This window comes from Cydia fagiglandana, chromosome 16 (genome assembly GCF_963556715.1).
Source record: "Cydia fagiglandana chromosome 16, ilCydFagi1.1, whole genome shotgun sequence".
Lineage (NCBI taxonomy): Eukaryota > Metazoa > Arthropoda > Insecta > Lepidoptera > Tortricidae > Cydia > Cydia fagiglandana.
Genome location: NC_085947.1, coordinates 3,871,025 through 3,884,847, shown reverse-complemented (window position 1 = coordinate 3,884,847; position 13,823 = coordinate 3,871,025). Strand labels below are relative to the sequence as shown.

General features: G+C 36.4%; 1 protein-coding gene across 1 annotated transcript; it reads left to right on the top strand.

Moving 5' to 3' along the window:
* Positions 1-2,113, top strand: LOC134672285 (uncharacterized). The gene is made up of 2 exons (XM_063530182.1): positions 1-151; positions 836-2,113. The coding sequence occupies exons 1-2, from the start codon at positions 144-146 to the stop codon at positions 1,683-1,685; spliced, it is 858 nt and encodes a 285-aa protein (XP_063386252.1). The 5' UTR covers positions 1-143; the 3' UTR covers positions 1,686-2,113.
* The last annotated feature ends 11,710 nt before the right edge of the window (positions 2,114-13,823 follow it).

Sequence of the window (13,823 nt, the reverse complement as noted above, 5' to 3'; positions counted from 1 at the left end):
ACGAGTAGCACGACTGCATTGTTTTACAGTTCAATTTGTTTATCAAGAACAAACGGCAGATAATAACATTAGTAAATTAAAAGCGTGGGCTCGAGTTATCGTGTAAGCCATACAAGGAGAATTAACAAAAACAATAATCGACCATGAATGTGTAAGTTATAAGTTTCTTGATAATTATTGATATTTAACTTCAGGTACTTTAATTGTTACTTAATTTTCAGTATATTGTTAATAATCTTATTTATGTACCTACGTCAGGGGTGCGAAGCTCCTGACTTCGGCCAAACTCGGCTCCGCTCGGCTCAGCATTGCTCCGAGCAATTATTAGGGTTGGCACCACTTGACTTCCTTTTGCGTGCACGACCACAGATAAGATAATCACTTGAATTTTGACAGCCCTAATTGGCCGAAAGGGATAGTGCCATGTATTAGAAAGGGATAGCATGATTCGACCCTGAACCGCTGTCAAACTTCGGTTTTGTAGGAAGCTTCCTTTCTGTACGGTAGTACTATTATTTATTCTGTGCCTACGTGTAGATGTGTAGTTAGGTATGAGTTAGGTACTTTAATGGCGCTCAACGACAACAAAATGCGTACTTGCGTAGAAGCGGATTTCTAAGAACCTTAATCTAATAATGAAACAAAGAATCGCTTATGCTCATTTACATTGTACGTAAGCACCTACGTGACATGTGATAAATTGTTGTTGTAGGTTCTAGACTACGGTGGAATTATTTTCAATCAAAACAGGATTGAATTTGTCCGACAAAAAGCACTTCAGCCGAATTATCCCTGATACAAATAATTAGAGACTTCGTTTTTCTTCCATTTTCAGTGTGGCGAAAAAACAGCACCGAGGCAAAAGCTTGAAACTCAGCTTTTCCATAATTTACAAATATGCAACGTCTAATGAAAAGTTAAGCGAGGTCTTCAATATCGACGACTTAGCTGAGGTACGATTTAGATTCGTATCCTCTACTGATACCCTCAGTACATTTTTGTCCATAAAAAAACATGCTTCAGCAAAGGACACCGCTGTCAAAGTAGATGTTAAAAGCGAGGACCTAGGCTACACCCAACAATGGGTGTGCACCGAACACTGGGTCGATTGGCAAGACATGGGTGTGAAGCCAACTATGACTGCGGTTGACAATTACTTGGTCGCATTCCGAATCAATATCACTCTGATTGAAGAGAAATGTTTCAACGCTCCGAACATTTATGAAGATGACGACTTTACTGACTTTCATCTGAGCACAGCCGAAGGCCGTGTGGCTGTGCACCGAGTTCACCTGGCAACTCACAGCGAAGTGTTCAAGACTATGCTCGGCCATGAGTGGAAGGAGACCGCTGAAGGCAATATACAGGTAGAGGGAGTAACGCTGCAGACTCTTAAGCATCTGAAGCAGTATATCTACTTGGGCACCCTGCCTGATGATGGGCTGCGTCAACTGCTGCTGATTGCTAGATACTACCTGATTGATAATCTCAAGTCGGCATGCATTTCTAAGCTGGCCAGGACAGCAACGCCTGACAACCTGGAGGACCTTCTGGAGTTTGCTATTGATAACAAAATAACTGAGTTGGCTTTAGCCATTCTACAGCTCACTCCTGATGATGTTGTAGATGGAGCTTACCAATTGAAGAAAAAGGAGCCAGCAAGTGCACAGACCAGTGGAAAATAATTTATGTTCACACGGGTCACACATTTTTTTTTAAATAACATCATTTAATCTTACTGTTCTTACCTTTTATTCATTCTTGTACTTTTAATGATAAGAATTTCATATATGATGCTCTTATAATCATTAATATCATAATCTAGCATTTTTTATTATCTGACTATTACATTGCTTATAGGTACCTAGGTAGTTTCATATCATATTATATTACTTATAATTAAAATAGAAAAAGATCAGGGGTCAAGATCCATAAATTGTGTAATTCCGTATAAAAGGAACCGTGCAGGGGTGATCAACATCCTTATCTAAGTCAATTGTGTACCGATTTAATCGCCATTCGATCTTTTTATACGAAACGACATGTATAATCCTCTCTAACCTCATTTAAATATAAATGTGGCTTTCCATTAGAGAAGGGTCTTTATGCACTTGGAGCGTAAGGATCCTTTAGGCATGTAATGCCACAAATAGTTAGGTAAGTTACCTTTATGTGCCTTTATTGATTTCATTCGTATTTTATTAGCTTTATTTAATCTTAATTACTTACTTTACTAAGTTTAAGAATTATTATTTGTAGAAATAAAAAAAATGTTTGCAATACAATTATTTCATTTTCTACAATAGGCCGCTTTATCTTTCAACTTGTATTCATCTATACAGTGGACCTTAAAAACTACAGCCTCTGTCATCTAACTCATCTAAACCCATAAAGAGTAATTCATTGATAGTATTGATACCTCATTTACATTTATAACAATCGGCTCAGTAGATCCTGACGCGACTCACGCGACGTAAAAAAAACACAAGTAGGGGGTATTACTGCAATATTCTGCCGCCAGAGTGCAGCACTAGCACCTATAGTAAACCTGAAGACCGCTCCACACTTATAAAAACCTGAGTTACAAAAAATGTTCATAGACTACAGCGTTCTCTTACTATTAGATGGACCATTCGCTTGTTTGCCACCGTACTATATTGCATATTGCCAAAGAACTCAGTGTAATATAAATACTTGCTATATTATATGAAATGAATAAACACAATTATTAAATAATCTTTAATTGTTACAAAAATCTAAGACTTATTTTTACACAAAAGATACTTACACTTTTTGTTTGAACTCAAATCAAATGAAAAATAAAATAATTAATACCTACTACGATTTTTTGGCTGCCCGCCTATTATTAAAACACACCACAATAATAGAAACCAACACAGAGAATACAGCAACTTAAAAACAAAACTTAAACAACATGGTTATTGTACTTGTTTCTTTCTACTTCTTTGTATATTATACAAAGTACCTAAGTAATTAAGTTTTTACATAATTATAGTAGTAGTCAATGAGCTAGAACTAGGTAATTTAAAAAGATTAAAATAATAATTAAATAATATAATTATTTATTTAAGATTTATTTTAAGATCTAAGAGAAAATCTGTAGGTATCAACCTGATACTATGAAGACATCAATTTTGTAATGCTAATAATTCTGCCAGGCGCTTATAATAGTTATAATACAAGTACAATAATATAAAAAAATAGAAACTTTATTGCTCTCATGTTGGTATATATAGTCCTCCTCATCGTTTTCGATGACGGCGACCCCAAATAAACATCATGGACGTTGTCTAGCGTGAGCCCTTATGTGGCTGGCCAGGCCGAACTTGGTCTTAAATATTCTATTGAATTTAGTTGGTGTAGGTACAGTATAAAACTCTTACTTGGTACAATAGTTTCATAACAACATGATACCCTACGAGGGTATTGCAAATATTAAAGGAGAAGATGTGTTATGTTTATTCACAATGATTAGTTAATAGAATATCTAATTTAGACAGGCTTGAATCAATAAAATTATTCTTCCTTTTTATCATTATTTTGTTCCTGCTCAGTTTTTTCATCAGCTTGTTCAGAAGTCTCAGAAGCCTTATTATTGATAACAATTTTTTTTCGAGCATCTTGAACTATAGATTTTGACATTGCCTCAAGTACTCCAAATGTTAACACTGGCATTTTGTTCAAAACGGAGAATTCCAAGATTTCATATAAATTTTCCGGTGTGACTGATTGCGCTAGTTTCATGCGGCATTCCACTTGAAGATTTTCAATTAGATAGTATCTAGCGATTAACAGTAGTGGGCCCAACCCATTGTCTGGCAAGATGCCCAAGTACATGTATTGTTTGAGGTCCTTGAGGGTCTGCAGACTGACTCCCTCTATCTGTACACAGCCTTCAGTTGTCTCTTTCCATTCCCGGCTTAGCATAGCCTTGAACACATCACTGTTAGCTGCCAAATGAGCTTTGTGCACCGCTACACTTCCCTCTTCAGTGCTCAATTTGAAATCAGTGAATTCTTCATCTTCATAGAGCTTTTTTATCAATGAATCCACCTTACTCACCATAATCACAACCTGTATATTAAAATATCCATTATACGTTGTATTTCCTATGTCATTCCAATATTCACCCCATTTTTCTGTACACAACAAATTCTTGTTATATTTGGGCTTCTCGCACACCACTTGTATTTCAACTATTAAGTCTTTCGCTGATGTGATATTTCTTGTTGATATTTTGTAATCAACATAATTTTTACCGACCCGTGTCAACAAGAACCATATTTCTACCACATCATGAATATTGAATTCTGGGCTCTCACAATGTTTACCTTCTTCTAATTTGGATATGTTAGTTGAAAACTGGAGTTTCAGAGAATTAGGTCCTTTGGCCTCCATCGTAATCCTGTAATATATTTATATTACATATTTACATACATATAGTTGATATGATATAGTAATATGTATTGTAATTTATTATTTTTTTTTACAGATATTTACTATACTACTTCGCTTCAGTTTCATCTTAGATTCCATACATACTAAATGTATGAAAAATCGAAAATGTTCACGGAGTTGAGGCTGACTGCATACGTACATAAAAAAATCGCGAGAATTACCGTTACCGTTACACATAGTGTTCGCCTCGAGCTCGTAAGCTCGTCGAGCTAATGATTACACTCTCGCCTCGTGGCTCGTCTTCGTGTCTCGGCTACCAGCTCGTAAGCTCGTAGAACTAACGAAAGTCTGTCCGTCTGTCACAGTCCATTTTCTCCAAAAGTACTGGACCAATTAAGTTGCAATTTGGCACACACATGTAAATTCGTGACCCAAAGACGGACATCTTATGTAAACAAATGAATTTTAAACATGGAGGCCACTTTTGGGGGGTAAATGAGAAAATTTAAAAAAAAATGTTTTTATTAACTATATTGTGTTACATATTAAATGAAAGAGCTCATTTTGAGAATCTCAAATATATTAATTCTGTAATTTTAAAATAAACAGTTTAGAAGTTATTTAAGAAAATAGCCAAAAAATGACCATTCCCCCTCTTTATCTCCGAAACTACTGGGTCAAAAATTTTGAAAAAAATATACAAAATAGTTCTTTACCTATAAATGACAGAAAAACCTATTAGAAATATGCATTCAAGCGTGAATCGGACTAATTACTCAGTTTTTGATCCGACCCCTACGGGTTTTTCACAGGCAATTCTCTCGCACTTCACATATAAAAAATACATTGCTAAAAATATGGTAATGTACGGAATGGAACGCGAGTCCGAATCGCACTTGGCCGGTTTTTTTTCTACAATCGATCCCACATCCGATCGGATACTGTGAAAACACTTTTAAGGTAAATCGTGGACGATATCGTCAACGATATTAAAAGATATTCTATACAATCTACATTTTGGCCCCCTGTTGTGTCGTGACGATAAATCGATTTGGCACGATCAAGTATAAAATGCATCTAACTCCTGGGCTTACCGTGAACCACGTTCGACGTGTTGCCTCTCTGTCGCACTTGTAAATTCGTACGTAAGTGTGACAGGGAGGCAACACGTCGAACGTGGTTCGCGGTAGGCCCTCTGTTGTGTTGACGAATCACAACCGTCTGTAGAGCTCTTTTGTTTGGGTGAGGTATGGCAACATTTACAGCATACATCCGGCCTTCCCAATTTCCCCCGAATTCCCCGATCCGACGGACGACCACGTCGACCACAAGACAAGACCACAACCACATGTCGTCCATTTCCATGTCGTCTAACTAATCCTCGTTCTGACCGAATTTGCTTCTACTCAAGCGTATTGAAAATATTATAAGTACTTACTTATCTTTGTTACAAGAATAGGGTTGCCATAAGTGTGGGGGCTCAGACCGGGACATTTAAAGAAAACCGGCCAAGTGCGAGTCGGACTCGCCTTCCAAGGGTTCCGTACATTACACAATTTTCAACAATGTATATTTTGATGTGAAACGTGAGTGAAATGTTTAAAAAAGACCCGTAAGGGACGATCAAAAACTAAGTAATAAGTCCGACGCACGCTTGACTGCATATTTCTAATAGGTTTTTCTGTCATCTATAGGTAAGGAACTATTTAGTATTTTTTTTTTAAATTTTAGTAGTTTCGGAGATAAAGAGGGGAAGTGGTCATTTTTTGTTTATTTACTTAAATTACTTCTAAACTATTAATCTTAAAATTATTAATAAAATATATTTGAGATTCCCACAGCTCTATCACTTGATATATAACACCATATAGTTTGCAAAACTTTGTTTATTAACTGTCTCATTTACCCCCCAATAAGTGCCCCCTATGTTTAAAATTCATTTTATTTACGTTACATGTCCGTCTTCGGGTTATAGATTGACATAATATATGTGTACCAAATTTCAACTAAAGTGTCACAAATAATGTGGGTAGCTAAATGAAAACGCGAGCGAAGCGAGCGCGAAATTTTTTCGAGATAATAGTAGGTAGATTTTTAGGATTTCGTACTTCAAAAGGAAAAAAACGGAGCCCATATAGGATCACTTTGTTGACCGTCCGGCCGTCTGTCTGTCTCAATGCCCCCTACTAAATAACTATGATTTATAAACCGGGACAATTTTCTTATGGGCCGGGACACCGGGACATCATGCTTCAAACCAGGACATGTCCCGGCGTACCGGGACGTATGGCAACCCTATACAAGAAGCCCATCATGGAACTGTAAGTATTTTTTTAATGACTGTAGTTTCGGCCTATGAGGAGTCGGGGTTTTTATTTTACAATTTTGCTAAGTCAGTACTTAATTAAATTGTTTAAAACTAGAGCCACTATGAGGGTGGCATTTGTTTGCATACACTTAATTAATTAAAAAGAAAAAAAGGAAATTAGAATAGATTCTATCAGACCACTTCGGTCGTTCGTTTATTTGAATCGCTCGAATATGTTACATTACATGTATATTATATGTAAGAGCGATAGAGGCAAATACACGAATCGTTTTTCGCGGTCTGCAATAGGAGTGTCTTGTTGTGTTATTATATTACTGCGCGTTACCATGAGTACCTACATCCTACATATACGTGTAATCTTTGATGACTCAGACTGGACTGATTTCATTTTAACAGCAACTGATGGCAGTGTGGCGGTCCACAAAGCATGCTTGGCCGCTCACAGTGATGTGTTCAAAACAATGCTCAGCCGAGAGTCGAAGGAAACGGCAGAGGGCCGGATTCAGTTAGCCGGAGTCACTCTCCAGACCCTTAAGTATCTGAAACAATACATGTACTTGGGAACAGTGCCTGATGATGATGACGGGCTCCGTACACTGCTGCTCATTGCCAACTGTTACTTAATTGATAATCTCAAGTCAGCTTGCGTGTCAAAGTTGGCCAGAAATGCAACGTCTGAAAACTTGGAAGATCTTCTCAATTTTGCTGTTGATAATAAATTTACAGAGCTAATTTTTGCTATTCTTCAACTGACCCCTGATAATGTGGTACACGGAGCTTACCAAATTAAGGGAAAGGAGGCGATAACTGAACAAAAAGATGGAGAAAACGAAAACTAAGATTATTATGATTGTTGTATTTTAATGTCATTTTATTTTTAATTGGGACTTTTCTATCTATAACCAGTCTTCATTGACTAAATAATTTTTATTTACTATAAAATTGTTAACATAACATAATGTATGTGTAACATCAATGTACCTACACATAATTATTCCAATAACTGATTATATTGAAGAAATGATTAAAACTTAACTTTTATGTGAAATTGTTAATATAATTTCGTTTTATTTCAACAATATCTACTTGTATGACTTGACTTGAATTTAATGATATCTAACGAGAATAGAGTTAAACCAAGAAAAATCTGCAGCGTATTTGATACCCCACGCAGTGCAAGTGTCATAATTTCATAGAAGTTTGACGTTAAAAATGACACTTGCACTGCGTGGGCTATCAAAATTGCTGCAGACTTTTCTTGGTCTAACTCTAATTAGTAATAGGCGGCTGACGGATGCAATATGGTGACGACTGCATAATATGGATAAGACTTATTAAATTCCGAGTAATATTTATGTATAAAAATATATATATGCAAAAAAAATCGTAGTCATATCCATATTACGTACCTTTAACGTTCGACGTTATTTTGACGTATTTTAATTTAACAAGTAGAAACGTCTGCGAACTATGCTATTAAACTTAGAATAAATTAAAAAAAAACATACAGACAGTAATTTTTCCACTTTTAAATTTATTCTAAGCTTAATTTGACGTATTTTGCATCCATCAGCCGCCCATAATAATTAGGAAGTACATAACTAAAATACTAATTAACTCAGTAACATAATGAGGACTAAGGTAGAATATATTCCACTTGCTTTTTTCACAAACAATTAATGTAGCCAGTCGAGTTTTAACTTTTGTTGTCAGGCCGCGTTCCCACTACGGGCCGATTCAGACGGATTGCAACCCCACTGCAATTTGTATGGAAATTGCATACAAACCTACATTTTTCTATGGAGCTCCCGATTACAATACAAAACCGCTTGGATCTGTCACTGAACGACCTGACTTTAACCTACATTATTTGATCATGTAATGTTTTCATCTACCCTCAACTGGCTTAAGAAGCCATTTGTGGGTAGATTTTGTTTACTCTTATTTAAATACCTAAAGATACAAACTATAGTAGGTGAAGTAACTCGAAGTCAACGAGTAGAAAAACTCTTTTGTGCTTATTTTTTAAATATTTAATGGAAGGCAATTGCAATGGTCATTTTAATATATTAAGGTAACAGTTCAGTTTTACTTGATGACAGACGAGGCACAGGAATGTCTAAATCTGAAACAATGTAATGTTAATATTTAATGCCTGATAAAAAGTCAATTAAAAAAGGCTAATTACCTACTTTTTTTGGGCAGTCGTGTTATAAGTGCTAATATTTATTGCTACCAAAGAGAATTTGAAATAGAGAGTTACTCCCATACAACCATTTCCAGTCGCCGTTACGACACGGTGTAGACACATCTTGTGTCGACACCGTCTGTTTCGGTCACAATTCCAGTCGCAGAGTCGTCGCCGTGTCGACACAGTTACCAGAAATGGGGAAGGGTCGACACATGACACAAAGTGACATAAAGTGTGGTCGCCGTGTGCACACATTGTTACGAGTTTGCGACTACTTTATGCCAAAATCATTCGTTCATTCGTTCATTTTGTTCCTGTCAAATGGAAACTGTCAGATGGAAAAATAGTTAAATAAAAATAAGTGACATTAATACGCCATCTCTAAAACGGATTGCAAGACGTAATTATATATTGTTTGCATTTATATTACAATAGGACTTAAATTATTATGGGGAATTAAACTGCTCGAGTGATTTGATAAACTAAGTGTAATATAATCAACGCGCCACCACATTGTTTTAGTTTAGCCGGAAATTAAATTGTTTACTTCTCAGTGCCTGTGTTCATAAATATATTATTTGATGCATTTTTAGTACTTCGATGCGTATACTATACTTAAATAACAGAAATAACGCTTTACATACTACGAAACTTGTTAATTATGATGTATAAATATGGTTTAAGGCTGAGAAATATTGCAGTCAGAAAGTAGTCGCAAATGTTTCGACTTTGTGTCGACTCTGTGTAGACACATGACACGCGCTGTCAAAAGTAATAACAAAGTTACTGGATTTGCAAAATGGCTCCTTGTGTTCATTTGTTTTCAGATATTCTCAAAGTGTAAAAATGCCGTGGTCAGAGATGGGACTTAATAGATTAACTGTTTATTCGACTAATTAATGGAATAAAAAAAGTTAATCCTCAAATTTTAATCGCGATTAGTTTAGTCGACCTAACATAGATTGAAATTGAATTAATCTGAATATTAATCGAATAAATTATCGATTAAATCTCGGTTGGAAGTTGACAGGGGGCCATTTTTGTACGTAAAAATAATAGAAATGTCTTGCATGCAGATGGTAGCCAAACACTTTGTCATAAAAGTCGAGATGGGTGGGTGTTTTAGGGAGTGCCGATTTCGAAAATGATGACCATTTTGGAATCCAAAATGGCGGCCATGCACTGTGTCATAAAAGTCGTCATGGATGTCGTTTTATACGTTTCAGGGGGCCCCAATTTTGAAAATGATGACCATTTTGGAATCCAAAATGGCGGCCATGCACTATGCCATAAAAGTCGTCATGGGTGTGGTTTTATAGGTTTTAGGAGGCGCAGATTTCAAAAATGATGACCATTTTGGATTCCAAGATGGCGGCCATGCACTATGTCATAAAAGTCGTCATGGATGTCGTTTTATAGGTTTTAGGGGGCCCCGATTTAGAAAATGATGACCATTTTGAAATCCAAAATGGCGGCCATGCACTATGTCATAAAAGTCGTCATGGGTGTCGTTTTATAGGTTTTAGGAGGCGCAGATTTCAAAAATGATGACCATTTTGGATTCCAAGATGGCGGCCATGCACTATGTCATAAAAGTCGTCATGGATGTCGTTTTATAGGTTTTAGGGGGCCCCGATTTAGAAAATGATGACCATTTTGAAATCCAAAATGGCGGCCATGCACTATGTCATAAAAGTCGTCATGGGTGTCGTTTTATAGGTTTTGGGGGGCGCAGATTTAGAAAATGATGACCATTTTGGATTCCAAAATGGTGGCCATGCACTATGTCATAAAAGTCGTCATGGGTGTCGTTTTATAGGTTTTAGGGGGCGCAGATTTCGAACACGATGACCATTTTGGATTCCAAGATGGCGGCCATGCACTATGTCATAAAAGTCGTCATGGATGTCGTTTTATAGGTTTTAGGGGGGCCCCGCTTTCGAAAATGATGACCATTTTGGAATCCAGAATGGCGGCCATGCACTATGTCATAAAAGTCGTCATGGGTGTCGTTTTATAGGTTTTGGGGGGGGCGCAGATTTCGAAAACGATGACCATTTTGGATTCCAAGATGGCGGCCATGCACTATGTCATAAAAGTCGTTATGGATGTCGTTTTATAGGTTTTAGGGGACGCAGATTTCGAAAATGATGACCATTTTGGATTCCAAGATGTAAGTAGTGATGGGTAGGACATCAATTTAAAATGAGTTTGTATGAGTACCTCATTTTCTAAAATGAGGTGTTACAATGTCTTACTTCAAATGAGGTGAGGTACTAGCATATTTTCAGCGTCGACTATTCCATTAACTCCAACGGCGACAAAAAATATTTAATGTATATACATATTTATGTATTCATCACTTCCTTTATAAATAAATAAGTAGTAGTAATATTTAATTGGAGTGCAATTCTGGAGGTTAAGAATAGAATAATACGAAGAAATAGAGATAAAACGATATCCATGACGACTTTTATGACAAAGTGCACGGCACACATCTTGGATTCCAAACTGGTCATCATTTTCGAAATCGGCAGTTCCTAAAACCTATAAAACGATATTCATGACGACTTTTATGACAAAATACGTAGCCGCCATCTTGGATTATAAAATGATCATCGTTTTCGAATTCTGCACTCCCTAAAACCTATAAATCGACATCTGTGACGACGCAAGTTATCTTTATTTTCAGATCTAACAAATTGCTACAGAATACAAAGGACAAAAAAAGAAGCGAGGAGGTAATGAAACAAGCAAAAATACAGATGATTCCTTGACGCAATTGGATGCTTCTTAAATTGTGTCCAGATTTTTTTGGCATAAAAGTTTTTATTTTTCACATATTACTCTGACAAGTTCCGTGACATTTCGATCTTGTAATTTTTTAAGTAAATGTTTTTGTTTATCTATGTCGATCTCACTAGAATAATATAATCAAGGTATAGATGGTCAAGCAAATCTTGTCAGTAGAAAAAGGCGCGAAATTTAAATTTTCTATTAGACGCTATCCCTTCGCGCCTACATTTTTCAAATTTGCCGCCTTTTTCTACTGACAAGATCTGCTTGACCAAGTATATGTTTATATTTGATGATTGAAATAGTAACGCAAAAAAAATATATTTGTGTCTTATATTCCTGGCGAAGACTTTTATTTTTCCTTTTCCTTCTACACAAGTTTGGCCAAGTAATAAGAATTTAGGGCTCTCAATTTTATTTTGACTTCTACTACAATAGTAAAGCTACGAGGCCATGTTTGGTATCGTTTTCGTATAAATTCGCGGTACCAAATTTAGTTATGGTGTCACATTGACACCATTCTAAAGTAAAAACATATAAACTTATTAAAATACTTTCTTTTAAACTCCTCTTCACGCTTAAACTGCTGAACAGTTTTAATTTAAATTTAGTACACATATATTTTGAGTCCCGAGACAGGACATAATAAGTTATCTCAAAAATCATCCTTTAAAGGTGTGAAATGAGGTGTAGGGGGGAATTCAGAATTGACTTCTTGAAGTTAATACTGTTTAAGTTTAGGTTTGAAGTCATGTTTTTTTAGAAGATGTAGACCATCTCAAATTCAATAATAAATCGGTTCAGCGGTTATTGATTTCCCGTACAAATTTCCACGCCATTTTTCACACCTTCAAAAGATGATTTTGGTTATAAGATCTATCCTATGTCCTGTTCCGGGACGCAAACTATTTCTATACCAAATTTCAACGAAATCGGTTCAGCGGTTAAGCGTCAAGAGGAGTTTAAAAAAAACCGGCCAAGTGCGAGTCGGACTCGCGTATTAAGGGTTCCGTACATTAAGTCCGACTCGCGCTTGACTGCACATTTCTAATAGGTTTTCCTGTCATCTATAGGTAAAGAACTATTTTGTGTATTCAGACGGACAGACATACATACGCACGAGTGATCCTATAAGGATTCCGTTTTTTGCTTTTGAGGCACGGAACCCTAAAAATATTTTTTTTAATTTTGTGGAATGGTGTCAATGTGATACCTTAAATGGATTCACATTCAGCAACCCAGATTTATACGAAAACGATACCATACACGACCTAGCACCTTCACTGATGTAGATATATCAAGATAAAATTGAGAGCCCTAAATAAACTTTCAAGAGCGGATATCTCAAAAACTATTCAACATATCGAAAAAATTGACTGAATAAACTTGTAACAAATTAAATTAACTTTCAGTTTGTATTTATAAGTGGCCATGTCGCTAAGATGCATAGTTTCCGAGATATAATCGAAAAACCGGAAAATAGGACCTTCAAAGCCCCCTCTCTTCCCCCCGCTCAAGGGCTACGGCCGGGGACTTTTGATATGTTCACCTCCTAACTTGTCCAAACCAAGTTACAGAGTCAAAAATTGTGTTCCGAGCATTTCCCTCTACAACTTTTTGGAGCATTCGTTGGCTGACCTAAGTAGCTTATTGCATTTCTTTAAAAACTTTTCTGTAAAAGGTTGACGGGTGTTGGGTGTTTATATGGTTTTGGTCGATTATTATCATTTGCATCGCCCATGACGACTTACTAGAATTACTTACGAGCACACGAGACACTAACAGTAGTTTGACAAACCTTGGTTTTCCAGAGGTATTTTATATTGACATTTGCTGTCACAAATTTGCTGTCAGATTTAGTCGCAAACCGCACGCAAAGTGCACACAAATGTGTCGACACCTTGTTACGGAAAAGTGTACACACGGCGACGACACTTTGTTTCGAAACAATTCTAGACACATTGTGTGGACTCTGTTACGACACATCTGACATTTAGTTACCACTTTGATGATTCTGCGACTGGAATGGTTATATGGGCTGTCATGGTAAATTATGTAGCTACAGTACATTTACTGCCATCTTTCGAC